Source organism: Aulostomus chinensis, chromosome 17 (assembly GCF_037954235.1).
Source record: "Aulostomus chinensis isolate RoL2024-O1b breed Wild chromosome 17, RoL_Achi_v1.0, whole genome shotgun sequence".
Classification (NCBI taxonomy): domain Eukaryota; kingdom Metazoa; phylum Chordata; class Actinopteri; order Syngnathiformes; family Aulostomidae; genus Aulostomus; species Aulostomus chinensis.
The window spans coordinates 26,923,122-26,938,091 of record NC_141336.1 but is presented as its reverse complement, the minus strand read 5'-3'; the positions used below and the strand labels follow the sequence as shown (position 1 = coordinate 26,938,091).

Sequence of the window (14,970 nt, the reverse complement as noted above, 5' to 3'; positions counted from 1 at the left end):
ATCCATCCATCCATCCATCCACGATCCATCCATCCACTGATCCATCCATCCATGGATCCATCCATCCACTGATCCATCCATCCACTGATCCATCCATCTACCCACTGCTGGATAAGTGGTCTATGAAAAGACTGAAATCAGACTGTTCCTGTTTGGCCACATTTACTAAGCTTCTTCGATCTTCTGTTCACCAGTCAGAACTCCAATTTCCTGTCAACAGCAGCCAAGCCTGGACCATATTCATATTTGCGGAGCACAGGTGAACAGCAAAACATTTACAGGAGTTCTCAGCGAATTGTTTCGCTTGTAGAGTTGCTGAGGTTCCAGCTGTGAATGTGCACTGTAAACCTAGCGAGAAATGCCTGGCGCATCACCCGTGATTGTGGAGCTACAAATGGATAGAATGCTGAGTGGAGCGGAAACTGCCCTTCTGTAAGGAACACTCCTGCTGAAATCAACACAGGATTCCAGCTGCTAGCAGGTCACGTTTCCTGTCAGCTCATTTACGAATGTCACACATCCGCATAGTATAATAGGGGGGAGCCTATCAGGCGAGAGGCAGGGTCACCTTGGACAGGTTACATAAATGTTTATATAACCAATAAACACACAGCATTAAAATTGTGAATACAAATATTTATTATCTGGCAAAAATAGTCACTACCCAACAGCTTCATCTTCATCATCATCATCATCATCATCATGTGGTGCGTTCTTGTCCAATCAGGACTCTTAAATCAATCTTATACACAAAACAACTTAAATTAATGAGGCCCAAAAAATAAGCAGCTCCTCCTCTTCCTGGTTTAAAGGAGCAGTTGGACCCAGTTTCCTGGCGTGATGTACTGTTCCTTTAGATAACCTCTTTTACCTCCTGCTGTCTCTGTCTAAGCCACCCCCCCCTTCACCTTAACCTGTCAGGAGGCAAAAATGTAAGTTTGAGCAAGGTAAGGCAGCTGGTTGGTTGGTGGTCACATGTTGTTGAATCCCATCATGCCTTTCATGTTGCCAGCTGCACCCTGCTGGAACTGACGCATCATTGACTGAAGTCCTGCCATCCCACCTGAACACACACACACACACACACACACACACACACACACACACACACACACACACACACACACACACACACACACACACACACACACACACAGAGGATACGGTTACCTGACCCAATGGATCTTTTTTAAAAACACACCCACCTTTGGTAAAAGTTTCTTATTAGCCATCGTCCCCAGAGACAGACGAGAAGACACACCCCTCCTGTAAGGAGCTGAGACTCATGCTAGTTAGCTTAGCACAATGACTGGGAGTGGGTGGGACGTATTCGCGTAGCTGCGTCTCTGCCTGCATTAATATCAGGAGGGTTGTGTGTAACCTTGGTGATGAATACCAGTTTAGCATGAGGAGACGTTGTAGTGGTAGAATCAGACACGTAGCCGGAACTACTTTCCTGACTGGGCGCAGTGATTTGACGCAGCACCTCCAAAGCTCCATTGGAACTTGGGTCAACAGAACCAAAAGTTTGTTGAGGACTAGAAGAGCGACTGCTGCTACTGATGATGATGAGGAGGAGGATTCCTGCTGGACACACCAGCATCCTGGACCTGAGCTAGCTGATGCTAACACTTCCACCCACTACCAGCCATTGGGCTAAGCTAACTAGCCTGGACCTGAGCTAGCTGATGCTAACACTTCCACCCACTACCAGCCATTGGGCAAAGCTAACTAGCCTGCACCTAAGCTAGCTGATGCTAGCACTTCCCACCCACTACCAGCCATTGGGCTAAGCTAACTAGCCTGGACCTAAGCTAGCTGATGCTAACACTTCCCACCCACTACCAGCCATTGGGCTAAGCTAACCAGCCTCCTTAGAGGAGGGTCTCTGCCTTTGTGCCTGTCTCTGGGGACGATGCACAACAACAGACTTTTACCAAAAATTACATTAAAAATTATTTGTGTCTTTTAGGTCAAACACTGATTGATGAGATCATGGTACAGGTGTGAGGGGAGGAGGTCATGTTGTCTCACCCATGTGGTGAAGGACTCGGGGGTCCATCATTTTGGCCATTTGCTGGTTCAGCTTAGCCATCTGAGAGGGGTTCACATTCTTGGACATGTCTCCTCCTGGAAGATATCAAACACACCGTCACATGTCCTGAGACCTCAGACACCAGAGTTCAATCTCCAGGTCCACCAGTACCAGCCCCAAATCTGTCTCCCTAAAATCTGGATCATAGTACACCATTATTTTGTCTGTCATCATGTCCCACTACACTGTAAAAGTCTTGTCCAGTCTTGGCCAACAGACTGCCAACACTGGCCGCGCGTTCCAAACCAATCACTGTATCTGATCATCATGATGTCATCTGCGGTTGTTGGATGCATGCACGGATCTGCAGGTGGTTGGGGAGGCGGGCTGAAAAGTGTCAATCATGGCTATGACAGCAGAGTCAATATGTGTGATGCTCGCAGTCTAGTGCACAGAAAAAGAAAAGAAAGAAAGAAACTGATTGTGGACCCAGAACCTGGGTGTCATGATTGATGACCAGCTGACCTTTAAGGTTCATGTGGCCTCAGTTTCTCGGTCTTGCCGTTATGCCCTCTACAACATCAGGAAGATCAGACCCTTCCTGACCCAACAGACCACACAGCTTCTGGTTCAGGCTCTTGTCATCTCACGCATTGACTACTGCAACTCTCTTCTGGCAGGCCTCCCTGCAGGCTCATTCAAGCCTCTGCAGATGATCCAGAATGCAGCAGCAGGTCTGGTCTTCAACCAGCCCAAAAGGGCACATGTCACCCCGCTGCTGCTTTCTCTTCATTGGCTTCCAGTGGCAGCCAGGATCAAATTCAAGGCACTTCTCTTGGCTCACAAAACAATCACAAGAACGGCTCCAGCCTACCTGGAATCCCTGATCCAGGTCTACTCTCCTTCTGGCCCACTACGCTCTGCATGCCAAAGACGCCTGGTGCTTCCAGCCCAGCGCTGCTCCAGATCTCTAGCCAGACTCTTCTCTTCTGTTGTTCCCAAATGGTGGAACCAACTACCGAACTCTGTGCGTTCTGCTGAGTCCCTTTCTACTTTTAAGAGACAATTGAAGACTCAATTGTTCAGGGAGCACCGAGGCACTGAACCTGACTCTGCTCCTCTTTGGGGTAGAATCAGTCAGAGGGTCCAAGACCCAGCACTTAGTGACTATGTAGCACTAACTAGTTTGTGTCATGTTGTATGTTTGTCAAAAAAAAAGGGGGGGGGGCAACACTTCTTCTACCACTAGATGGCAGCACCTGTGACCAAATCACAACTGAAGCACTTTTGCGCTTCCTATGGGCTTTTCCTTAATTAAGTCTAAATTCTTGCTTGTGTTGTACGTCGCTTTGGACAAAAGCGTCTGCTAAATGAAATTGTAGAATTGTAGGATTGTAGGATTGTAGAATTGTAGGATTGTAGAATTGTAGGATTGTAGAATTGTAGAATTGTAGAATTGTAGGATTGTAGGATTGTAGGATTGTAGGATTGTAGGATTGTAGGATTGGACCCGACCCTTTGGTCACTGTGAGGACTAAACGGCTGTCGTGGAGCTTCGTGTCCTCTTATTGGTCAGCATCAGGGTGTCAGTCTGAGATTAGATGGAAAATACAAAAACATTCTAATATACTCGTCTTGTTGGGTTAATGGTGCGTCTTGGATTCAACGGAGGATATGTCACATTACAAGGGTGTTTGTCCTTAGTGACGTTTGCAGTTGGGCCGCTGCTGCACGGTGGTCAGTGGAGACATAACTGAGCCAAAATCTGCCTAAATTTGACTCATCTGATGGGGCCTGAACACACCAGTTCACTTCCCTGCTTCGGTGTTACCTTTGAACAATCCTTTGATGCCTCCCATTTTCTTAACCATCTGGGCAAACTTAGTGTACTGAGTCAGCAGCTCCTGGACGTCCCGGGTGGCGACCCCTGACCCCCGAGCCACTCGCTGGATCCTGTTGGGCTGCTTACTGAACAGCTTGGCTCCATCTTTACTGTCCAGTTCTGTAGGACAGGAAATCTAATAATACCTTAAAAAACTCTTATTGCGCGGGGCAACGGTAGCTCCCGCTGTCAGCTTAGGGAGAGAGCAACAGGCTTGCTTGTGTGTGTGCGTTACCCTGGTCGTTCATGCTGTCCATGATGGTCATCAGTTTCTTCAGTCTGGCCATTGATTCCTGCTCATTCCCTTTACTCATGAAGTCTGTCCCAAAGCCAGGAATCATACCCTGAAAACAAACACACACATAGTCAGTGACACACACACACACACACACACACACACACACACAGAGCATCAAGGAGATTTGGCTGCATGGTCGTGTGATGTTTGTCACTTTCGAATATATCAGGGTCTTTTGATCTAATATGATGGGCATTACCATAATCTGTCCAAAGGGGCCCATCTTCATGATGTTCTGGAACTGTTCATACATGTCACGGAGGGTGAACTGACCTGAGGGTCAAAGGTCAGAGGTTAGACTCATTACGCATCGCTGGTCACCTGTGAACTCGCCGTTTCTCACCATGTTTCAGTTTGTCGATCAGCTCCTCGTTGTCGTCCAGTTTCAGCTCATTCACACGATCGATCAGACCTTCAATATCTCCCATCCCTAATGAGGAGGAGTGTTACAGAGCGTTTCCAAGGAAACACAGCCACTGCCTGATCACGTGACTGATCTTACCGAGCAGTTTGCTGATGAATGGCTGGGTCTTGAATGGCTCGAAGTCGTCAATGTGTTCTCCTGTTCCGATGAAAATGATGGGACTCCTGGTTGCTGCCACACTGACGAGAAACAATGTGCAACATCATCAACCTACAGTCTGGCTGCGCTGTGACATCACCACACATAAGGAGATCATGGCCTTACGCGCTCAGAGCTCCACCTCCTTTAGCGTGTCCATCCAGTTTGGTGACGATCACTGATGCCACATCCACTTTGTCTTTGAAGGCCTTTGCCTGTGACTCGCAGGCCTGTCCAATAGACGCGTCCATCACATACACAATGTTGTCTGGTTGCTATGGAAACAGAAGAGGAGCGTTCACACCTGATCAGGGGGAAAAACCCGTAGCTTGTGCCCAGGTACTCACCACAGCGTTGGAGACTTGCAGCATCTCTTCAAATAGCGAGTCTTCCTGTTTGTGTCGTCCACTCGTGTCCACAATGATAATCTCAAAGTTCTCTGCCTTGAACTTCTCCACGCCTTCAGAGGCGATGATGACTGGGTCCATCTCCGTGTAACTGCGCGTGCACACATACACACACACTGAACACATGGCAGCAACACAAATGAGGCATCACCTGTCACCTGACTGTTGAGAAATGACATCACTCACCTGCCATAGAACGGGATTCTGGCTTTGGTGGCATTTTGTTTCAGCTGATCGAAGGCACCTGAAGAGAAACGACCAGAGAGAGACAGCGGACTGAAGGCGTGATGTGATGTTCTCATGTTGTTCATGTCATGTAAACATGATGTTGTTCACATTGTTGACATGTTGTTGAAGTACGATTTCCATGCCGTTTACCTGCCCTGAAGGTGTCAGCACAGATCAGGCAGGTCTTCCAGCCTTTCCTCTGGTAGTAGTACGCCAACTGCAGGAAACATATTTGTTTTAAATGAAAGCGCAGATGTGATGTCACACTCTTCCGGGAAGTTCATGCTGCTGTCTCCAGGATCTGCGTCTGGATGGTAGCTGACTAGATATTTGGTGGACTTGATTGTAATTACAAACGAACTGGGGAGCCCAAATAGTGTGGTGGTGGTAGCAACAGAGGGGACTGGTTCAACTCCCCAAGTCGCCTCCAGGTAGGTTGAGTGATCTGTAAATGCACCAGCATCCACATAAGATCCAGGTAAAACTCATCTCATGAACCTCCATCTCACATGAAAAGATGATGCCCAAAATTCATTGTGACAGAAGAAGCATCAGGTGGTCTCTGGTCCTCCCCACATCTCACACCCCTAGATTAACTTCCTGGTAGGTCTGAACACCTCAAGGCAAAGGGCGGTGCTATCTGCAGGGGTGTGTGCTGTGTTTACAGGTAGGTAGTGTCATGTGTTGTCACCTTAGAGCACGTGGTCGTTTTCCCGCTGCCCTGCAGACCTACAAACATGATGACGTTGTTCTTTCCCTTGGTAGGTGTCCACGCCTTCACGCCCGGGTCCACCAGCTGCAACACATACAAACACGCACTTAACGATGGACACAGATCCTTAAGTGCTCGACTGTGTGTGGGATCAGGCCCCTCCCCTTGAGACAGGCCGTCCCTGAGCGGCCACACAGGCAGAGAGGATATGCAACGACTCTCCTTTGTGGTTTCATGCTCTTCTACTGTCATTTGGGACCAAAAATGTTCAATAGGTGCCAACATACGGATTGGATGTGGTTCAGCGATGTCATTAAACTCAGACGGATCATTGAACACATAGTTTTTGCAATTTATCTGAATATGATCGTGATAGACGAGACATGGAATGCTTGTACTGAAAGGAATAATTATATTTGATGGATGTACGACTTGGGTTGATTGGACTGTATAGAGTCCAACACAGAGGAACAGGAAATAGCTTTTTTTATGATTTGTATTGGCGTCTTATAATTCCATGAGTTACAGGTGGGAAGACAGGAAAATGCGCGCACACACACACACACACACACGTTATGACCTTGACAAGCTCCTTGAAGACGGCGTGCTGGATCATCCTCCTCTTATTCAGACCTGATGCCATCTCCTCCAGGTCAATGGCTGCCCTGCAGGGACGACATACCATCCTCACGGAACGTGCACACAAATGCAAGACATGGTGCGGTGACGTACTCCGCTTCATAAAACCGCACATCTGCAATTCCCTGGTATAAATCAGCCAACACAGAGATGCGTGTGTGAGGCGCCCTCAAGCATGAGTCAGCTGATCAGAGGCTCCAAAAATGGCCCAGAGAACCGAGAGAAACAGGGTTTGATGTCAGCATCAGACTCATACGATGCACTATGACCACATGATGACATCATCATGTGGTCATAGTGAAGACATCTGACCTGTGAAAATGCTTTTAAAATCTATTTAAGCTTTAAAATCAATGAGGCGGCGTTGTGACGAGTCACTGCTTCATGTGGATCCAACACAACCATCATAGATGAGAGCCCTGGTCTAGATGAGAGCCCTGGTCTAGATGTGGTCTGGGTCTAGATGAGAGCCCTGGTCTAGATGTGGTCTGGGTCTAGATGAGAGCCCTGGTCTAGATGAGAGCCCTGGTCTACATATGGTCTGGGTCTAGATGAGAGCCCTGGTCTGGATGTGGTCTGTGTCTAGATGAGAGCCCTGGTCTGGATGAGAGCCCTGGTCTGGATGAGAGCCCTGGTCTAGATGCGAGCCCTGGTACAGATGTTCTTCTAACCCAGTCCGGTCCAGGTCTTGGTCAAGTTGTAGTCTGGACCAGGTATAAGTCTTGTCCAGGTCTTGGTGTGGTCCGGTCCTGGTCCAGTTCTTTGCTGATTCAAGACTTGGTCTGGTCAACATCTTGGTCTGGTCTAGGTCTAAGTATCGTCCATGTCTTCACTGATTCAGGACTTGGTCTGGTCCAGACTCACTTTACGTTCTCCCTCAGCTGTTTGACCAGCTTGATGTTGACATCGGCCTCCAGCAGGGCGGCGCAGACCTCCTTCAACATGGCGTTGAGGACCTGTGGGCAGGCAGGGGTCGGGGGTCACTGTCAGTCTGCCCACAAAAACACTGATGGACAATGTTACATTCTCCCACAGAACCAGAGTCAGGACCGAGATCTGCCCGGTGGTTCTGGTTCTAGAGCAGTGTTACCTCTTCATTGATGATGGTGGCGTTGCTGAGCGACCTCAGCGCCGAGGTAATCTTCCTGCCCAGGTCGGCTAACACCATGATGCTGGTGGATGCTGAAAGAAAGAGTTGTTTTGAGTGACAGTGGTTCCACAGAGGGAACCTTCAGGAACCCGGTCAGGGTGGTTCCCTGCAGCCCAGCTGACCCGGCCACCAGTCGTCCTGGCGTGCTGACTTAAACATGCTCCACCCATTAGTTTAACCCCAGAACACGAATGTCAAAATTAGTACCACCATCACCAACGTCGGGATATTTCAGCTGATGTAATATTCCTGATAATATATAGTTTTCATCAAAATGTACGAAAGTACATCCCTGTATGTCAAATTGAAGTACTCCTCTTTAATTTCACAATATGCAATGTCACAGGAAATGAAAATGTCACCATGGGAAACCTAGGAAATGACATGACATGACCGTGTGGCACGAGGGATTTAAGGGTTGAACACGGACTCACCGTGTGTTCCAACAGAGGCTCAGCGTGTGCGTGTGGGGGAACCCCCCGAATGAGCGCGCTCAGAGGGTCTGCAGGTCAGCTGACAGCCGAGGTTGGCAGCACACAGCAACACACTCCCTGTCTAGAGAGAAACATCATGAGCTGCATGTTACCGTACGTGTTCCTGCAGCGGGGCTCGCCTGGTCGTGATGTCACTTGCCAGCCACGGCAGCAATGTGATGCAGCCAACCTACAGTTTGGCTACCATGCAAGAAGGAGCAGACATGATGCCACCATCACAACCTGCCCACGGGGGGCGGGGGCATGCAGTGAGAATGCTGTCTGTCTGATGCGGTACCCGCAGACCCGGATCCAGCAGGACCCGGATCCAGCTGGACCGTCCTTATTGTTGCTGTGATGTTGGTTGGTGATTGGTATCAGTTGTGCCAGGATCAGAATGATCCGCCTCATCATGACCAATGATATTCCTCTTTTCTGCTGGGTGGTTCTAGCGTTCTGGTGAAAGAACTGGGGTCAAGAACAACATGCTAAAAACTGGATTGGTGCGCTAATTAATAGCGCCAGCAGATGGCATCCAGAGTGTCAAGACCTTCGGACAGGAAGTATCTGGACACATAACTAAGCTGACGTGGTTGGTGCCGTTGCACCACGTCACTCTGCTGTAGCCACTCCCAACGCCACTGACAGGAACTGCGGGACCGGAGCTCGGAGGAGGAATGAAGGGTGTTACGCCTCTAATACATCAGCGAAGAAACAACAGTGATCACTAATCAAAGCTAATGATCAGCACTGACATATCATTCAGTTGTTCATAGACTGTAAGTTTAAGACCATTTTGAGGCTCCTGACATGTGAGCAATCAGTCAGTTGGTTGGATGACTGATTGCTGGATTGGTCGAAATGAAGATGACTCACTATCCGAACTACGTTTCGAGTCATACATTTGATCGATCGCTAAATTGGCACATCAATTTTGCTTCCAAACCGGACTGATTAATCGTGTTGGTAAACCACGTGATCGATCAAGTAGACCGATCTGATTAACCTTTTATTCATAAAAGAAGGGATTCTTCGAGCTTTACCTTCACCTATTAAGAAGTGATATCGATTACATATCGACTGATCGTCAGTTTTCACAAACATGTGAACTGCTTACAACGCTGCAGGATGCCAACATTTGCTTGACTTAGCTAGCCATTAGCGAGGCGTTAGCTGGTTAGCGGGCTGTAGCGCATGGAGTGTGGACGGAGCGTAACGAGGCGAATAGTGACGCGAGCCTGTTGGATACCGACAACTCCGCATCTGATAAAAGGTTCTTACCGAATCGTGAAGTGTTTGCTTGGACCGCAGCCGCTGTGAGAGACGTCACCAATAATCTCACCCGGAAACTCTACTTCTTCTTCGTTGGTGCTATCAGCGGGACTAGCGCCACCTGCTGGCGTTCACCTCTATTGCTTCCATCAGCCTGTGAGGAATTAATCAGTGTAGGCCACCTTGACCCCACTGCCGTCATCGTCATACATGTCAGATCCAGAAACGGTCACTCTTCATTTTCTCGACAGCCGTTCGTTCCGCCTGCATAACTAATCACCATGGCAACAGCAGCGGAAACCATCTACTCTCCAGTATGTCACTTCCATCGACCCGGCTCTTCCGGCTCCTCCGGCCTACCTCAGTCCTGCTCGCAGCTCCAGCACGCATTTGTTCTGTTGGGTTTGATTGTCTGGACACTATTAAGAACCTCAGGGTTCAGGGAGCCACTGGGATGGAGCCGGGCCTCTGGCGGGAGGCGTTGCACCAGTTTACAAAAGAATCAGTTGAATCCTCTTAGGAACGTATTTAATGTAATATAATATAATATAACACAGTAGTAATAGAAGTAGAAGGCTAAATGAGATTTGACGATTACTCTTCAAATCCTCTAGTGCGCATGCACAACAATGACGTCACTTTCCTGCCGCCGTCAGAGGGTTAGCGTAGCGGTTCGAGTGTTAACAACATCGTGCGTCTCCGAACTTTTATCGCCTCTTTCGACCATTTAAACCATTTGGTGGACAAAAGGCGCAACTTTGACGTTACTTACACGTAAGTAAAACACATTTTAACCGTTTGTCTGTCCGTCACACGACAGTTTAGCTGTAGCCTCGGGTCGGACCAGGCTCAAACCCTCGAGCAGGCCGACCAGGGTGAACGCGGTCCTGTCGACCCACGACAAGGGACGCTCGTGACGGATGGACGAATACCGAACCGTTGTAGCACGTCATGGGTCATTACCGCCACCTGCAGGAAACAGGCCGGAAAGGAGACGTAACCATCCCTCCATCTTCCCCCTCTCCTCCTGTTGAGGGTGGTGGGGGTGGAGCCTATCCCAGCAGCCTTCCCCCTGGACAGGTCACCAGTCCATGGCAGGGCCAACACATAGAGACAGACAACCATTGGCTCTCCCAGCCACGCCTACGGTCAATTTAGAGTCTGGATTAACCTGGTCCCTCTTGATGTCTTTGGACTGTGGAGGAAGCTGGAGTACCAGAGAGAACCCAGCAGGAACAGGGAGAACATGGAGACTCACCCAGAAAGACCCCGTGCTGCAGCCGGGGCTCCACCCACAACCTTCTTGCTGGGGGGCCACCGTGATGAAAGCTACCTGAAACGTAATAACATTCTCTGTTATTGATACTACTACTACTACCACTGGTCTGGATAGAGGGTCCCGGTGCCCCTTCAGGTTCCTCAGCATCCTGCACTCTAGTTTGTCGCAGCAGGGGGCGCTACTGCTTAGGACGATGTCATCAGGCTGTTCGAATTTCATGTGCCTGTGCGGGGAAACGCAGCACGTGTTTTATTATTTATGAAACATCTGTGTATTTGTTTTGAAGGGTTGGTTTCTCCCACGGCTGTGAGTCAGCACCTCCCACACCAGAACCGCAGGTCAGAGGACGGCTAGACCTTGTAGATCAACAGTGAAGGCGAACTGACAACTTCCTGCCAGAGGGTGCAGATGGGGAACAGCGCGCTAAAATCTCACCTGGAAACCTCCCAGAAAACCGGTGTGTTCCAGCTAACAGACAAAGGGCTGCTGGAGGTAAACCCCTCACATACCTTTCCTGTCATCTTGTAATACCACTTTGTCCCTTAAGAGGCAGCAGCGAGGCAATGTGGTGCTTGGGAAGTGGTCCGGGAGCGGTGGCCCGCTGCCACCAATCTCATGCTTTTAGTCACCAGCAAACCCCTCTCCCCTGGTGTCTCCCCTGGCGCTGGTCTCTGGGAGTCAACAGTCTACTCTTTTATTTTTTCAGTTTCCGGAGGAGCTGCAGCGGCTCACTGCCAACCTGCGCACCGTCGATCTCTCTGGCAACAAGTTGGAGGCTCTTCCTGCTGGTGTTGGAAACTTCCTGCAGCTCAAGAGTCTGACGCTCAACGCCAACAGGCTCGGTGAGATGAGCTGCTGTCTGATGCCACATCAGCGTTTGTGTGCTGAAAGCGTGACACGGATCCCTAGCTAGACGTGACGTGAGGACAACTCATTGCTTTTGTTGTTTTCAGTGGAAAAGTTCTAACCGGCACCGTGTGGCGGCAGACAGCTGCAGCACCGAATCACTCGCTCGCTCTGTGTGAGCCGTGTGTTGCACGCTTGGTCTGCTTCAGGCCTGTTGTGATTGGTCCACATATTAGACACGGGAATATTTTGATCAAACGATCAGATCAATAACACAGTCGTCGTGTGTGTGTGTGTGTGTGTGTGTTTATATGTGTGTGTGGGAGGCACTCACCGTCTGCCTTCACCTCCTCAGCCAGTCTGCCCCCTGAGATTGGTAAACTGAAGAAACTGGAGACTTTGAGCCTGAATGGGAACCGGATTCAGCAGCTTCCCCCCACGCTGGCCCAGCTCAGAGGCCTGCGCACCCTCAACCTGTCTGGGAACCGGATCTCACAGTTCCCCTCTGGACTGGGAACCCTGAGACAGCTGGACCTGCTGGACCTTTCCCGGAACCAGATTCAGTGCGTCCCACCTGAGGTGTCCGAGTTGCAGGCCATCGAGATCAATCTCAACCAGAACCAGGTACTACACCTCAGTAGAACCATAGAAGTTCTGGACCAGCCAGAATCATCAGGTAGACGTTTGGACAAATACTTGACGATCAAACGGACGTCATCTCAGAGCCTTTAGCTCATTGGCCCTGATATATCAACATGCTGACATGACATGGCCCCGCCCACAGATCTCCATCCTGTCAGCCAGCGTGTCCCGCTGTCCCCGTCTCAAGGTTCTCCGTGTGGAGGAGAACTGTCTGGAGTTGGCGTCGATCCCGCTGACCATTCTGGCCGAGTCTCAGGTGTCACTCTTCTCCGTGGAGGGAAACCTATTTGAGGTTAAGAGGCTGCGAGAGCTGGATGGATACGACAAGGTGAGTGAGCTGTCATGGTGCATTCAGGGATCGTGGGACATAATCCACTCCTGGGTTTCAATGGAAAGGTTTTGTGCTAAGCGAGGTTAGTAGTACCCCTGCTTGTCACTGTCAGCCAATCAAAGATCAGAATGCGTCCTGTGTTTCCTTCTCAGTATATGGAGCGCTTCACTGCCACTAAGAAGAAGTTTGCTTGAGGACACTGGAGGCAGGCAGGCTGGGACACGCTGCCGCCGCTGCTACTTCTCTTTTGCTGAAGGCGGAGAGCAGGGCAGTCTGTTGCCAAAGACCAGACTCATGGGAGACAGAAGAAGAAGCATCATCATCATCAGCTGCTCTTCTTCTGTGGCTGGAAGTGATGTTGAGTTGATGAGCACACCGAACAAACTGTGATGCCTTGCCAGGCCATCTGCTGGTCAGTCAGATGGCGTTCAGATGAGAAGATCTGCTTCAATGCAAGTTCAGCTGAACGCCATCTGAGAACATTCATCCCATAAACCCATAAACATGCTGATGCTTCACTACGTAACTTTAGTGGACGAAACTCCTGTAAAGTTCTTGTGCTGCTTTCAGGTGCTCGAAGCTGGCTGGGAACTCTCAGCAACATTTCAGGCCATTTTTGCAGGAGGCTACATCAAATCTTGTCCCTCAGTTGGTGACATGTTAGCTGTTAGCCATTAGCATGCTAACATGTATATTAACTGCCATGGTGCCAGATGGTTGCCATGGTTACTAGGTAGGAATGTCCCTGTGGGTTTCTTGTCACGGTAGAATGATACGTCAGCACGCTAGCATGAATCACGTGGTCGTTGCTAATGACCATAATTATGTCCCGTTGCTATGACTGTCCTCATCTCATGCTACATTGGAATTGTGGAAACGAAAGGTCCCAGTTCCTCCAGTGAAGGCCCCAGTTCCTCCAGTGAAGGCCCCAGTTCCTCCAGTGAAGGCCCCAGTTCCTCCAGTGAGGCCGCCAGTTCCTCAAGTGAAGGCTCCAGTTCCTCAAGTGAAGGCCCCAGTTCCTCAAGTGAAGGCCCCAGTTCCTTCAATCAGGCCCCAGTTCCTTCAATCAGGCCCCAGTTCCTTCAATCAGGCCCCAGTTCCTCCAGTGAAGGCCCCAGTTCCTCCAGTGAAGGCCCCAGTTCCTCCAGTGAAGGCCCCAGTTCCTCAAGTGAAGGCCCCAGTTCCTCAAGTGAAGGCCCCAGTTCCTCAAGTGAAGGCCCCAGTTCCTCCAGTCAGGCCCCAGTTCCTCCAGTGAAGGCCCCAGTTCCTCCAGTGAAGGCCCCAGTTCCTCCAGTGAAGGCCCCAGTTCCTCCAGTGAAGGCCCCAGTTCCTCCAGTGAACTCCTGAGGATCTCGACAAACAAGCGCCACTGAAAAAGCTGCCGCAGGTCTTTGTTAGCATTAAATTAAGATAAAGGTGAAGGCCCCAGTTCCTCCAGTCAGATTGTAATTCAACGTGGGTGGGGCGGTGGAGAATCACGTGGTCAAACTGCGTTTAATCCGATGAAAACTGAGCTCATTGTCAGGCAAAACAGTCAGCTGGTGCTCCACAGGTGGTGGAGGTGAGTGTGAGATGTCAAACAGAAAGCTCGGAGTCGGAGACAGCGGCACGCTGGATGTTTGACCAAGAGAAAGGGACGAGTGGGGTCATGTGACACGGCCGCTCGTTCTTAGCCGTCAGGCGTTCCTGCTGGAACAGTTGCAAGAACTAAGGAGAGGAAATGGAGGTTTGCCCTCGACTTTAACGCAAACACGGCGAGTCAGCAGGCAGCAGCTCGTCCACGGACGATTGAAGCACACACGTCACTAGAAACGGCAAACCTGAAATCTGCCGTCTCACCACCAGATGGCGGTCAGGCACCGTGAGGCCTCATTCCTCAGGGAGGAACCCCTCAACCACTGTCAAGTTGGCGCTGTTTCAAAGTATTTCCGGTTTGGACGGCACACCTGAAAGTTTAAAAGAACCTGAACTCGCGAATCCCTACTGATTAAGCTAACCTGCTAGAGGGAGAGAATTTAGAAATAAAATGTTGGAGGTAGATTGATGTCAAGAGTTTGTGAATGTAGGCGGGCGACATTTGGCAATAAGTGCCAATATCACATAGTTGCACGTTCCATCGGGTGTATCAGAGCAGAGCCGTGTTGTGCATTCAAGAGTTTGAAACCCTCCATTAAACTAACGTTTAATTGTGAAGTGGTAAGGAACGTCTTATTT

General features: G+C 49.8%; 2 protein-coding genes across 2 annotated transcripts; one reads left to right on the top strand and one right to left on the bottom strand.

Annotated features, from left to right (window-relative positions):
• Positions 1–621: 621 nt before the first annotated feature.
• On the bottom strand, positions 622–10,173 carry srp54 (signal recognition particle 54). Its single transcript, XM_086181932.1, has 17 exons — positions 9,668–10,173; positions 8,348–8,468; positions 7,854–7,945; positions 7,628–7,719; positions 6,705–6,789; positions 6,104–6,208; positions 5,563–5,629; positions 5,371–5,428; positions 5,125–5,275; positions 4,904–5,052; positions 4,718–4,818; positions 4,559–4,645; positions 4,415–4,488; positions 4,153–4,261; positions 3,867–4,037; positions 2,035–2,130; positions 622–1,063 (listed from the first exon to the last, which is right to left on the bottom strand). The coding sequence occupies exons 3-17, from the start codon at positions 7,929–7,931 to the stop codon at positions 972–974; spliced, it is 1,515 nt and encodes a 504-aa protein (XP_086038058.1). The 5' UTR covers positions 7,932–7,945; positions 8,348–8,468; positions 9,668–10,173; the 3' UTR covers positions 622–971.
• lrrc57 (leucine rich repeat containing 57) lies at positions 10,017–14,915 on the top strand. The gene is made up of 6 exons (XM_086181933.1): positions 10,017–10,432; positions 11,224–11,429; positions 11,644–11,779; positions 12,139–12,407; positions 12,568–12,753; positions 12,909–14,915. The coding sequence occupies exons 2-6, from the start codon at positions 11,346–11,348 to the stop codon at positions 12,948–12,950; spliced, it is 717 nt and encodes a 238-aa protein (XP_086038059.1). The 5' UTR covers positions 10,017–10,432; positions 11,224–11,345; the 3' UTR covers positions 12,951–14,915.
• Positions 14,916–14,970: the final 55 nt, after the last annotated feature.

What these genes read in the sequence shown, in the direction of transcription:
- srp54 (XM_086181932.1), bottom strand. Translation starts at nt 7,931, where the DNA reads ATGGTGTTAGCCGACCTGGGCAGGAAGATTACCTCGGCGCTGAGGTCG. An exon ending in AGAATCCCGTTCTATGGCAG is followed by an intron (nt 5,276 to 5,370) that starts GTGAGTGATGTC and finishes GTGCACGCGCAG; the next exon opens with TTACACGGAGATGGACCCAG. An exon ending in GCCCCTTTGGACAGATTATG is followed by an intron (nt 4,262 to 4,414) that starts GTAATGCCCATC and finishes GTTTGTTTTCAG; the next exon opens with GGTATGATTCCTGGCTTTGG.
- lrrc57 (XM_086181933.1), top strand. Translation starts at nt 11,346, where the DNA reads ATGGGGAACAGCGCGCTAAAATCTCACCTGGAAACCTCCCAGAAAACC. An exon ending in CAGACAAAGGGCTGCTGGAG is followed by an intron (nt 11,430 to 11,643) that starts GTAAACCCCTCA and finishes TTATTTTTTCAG; the next exon opens with TTTCCGGAGGAGCTGCAGCG. An exon ending in TCAATCTCAACCAGAACCAG is followed by an intron (nt 12,408 to 12,567) that starts GTACTACACCTC and finishes CCCCGCCCACAG; the next exon opens with ATCTCCATCCTGTCAGCCAG.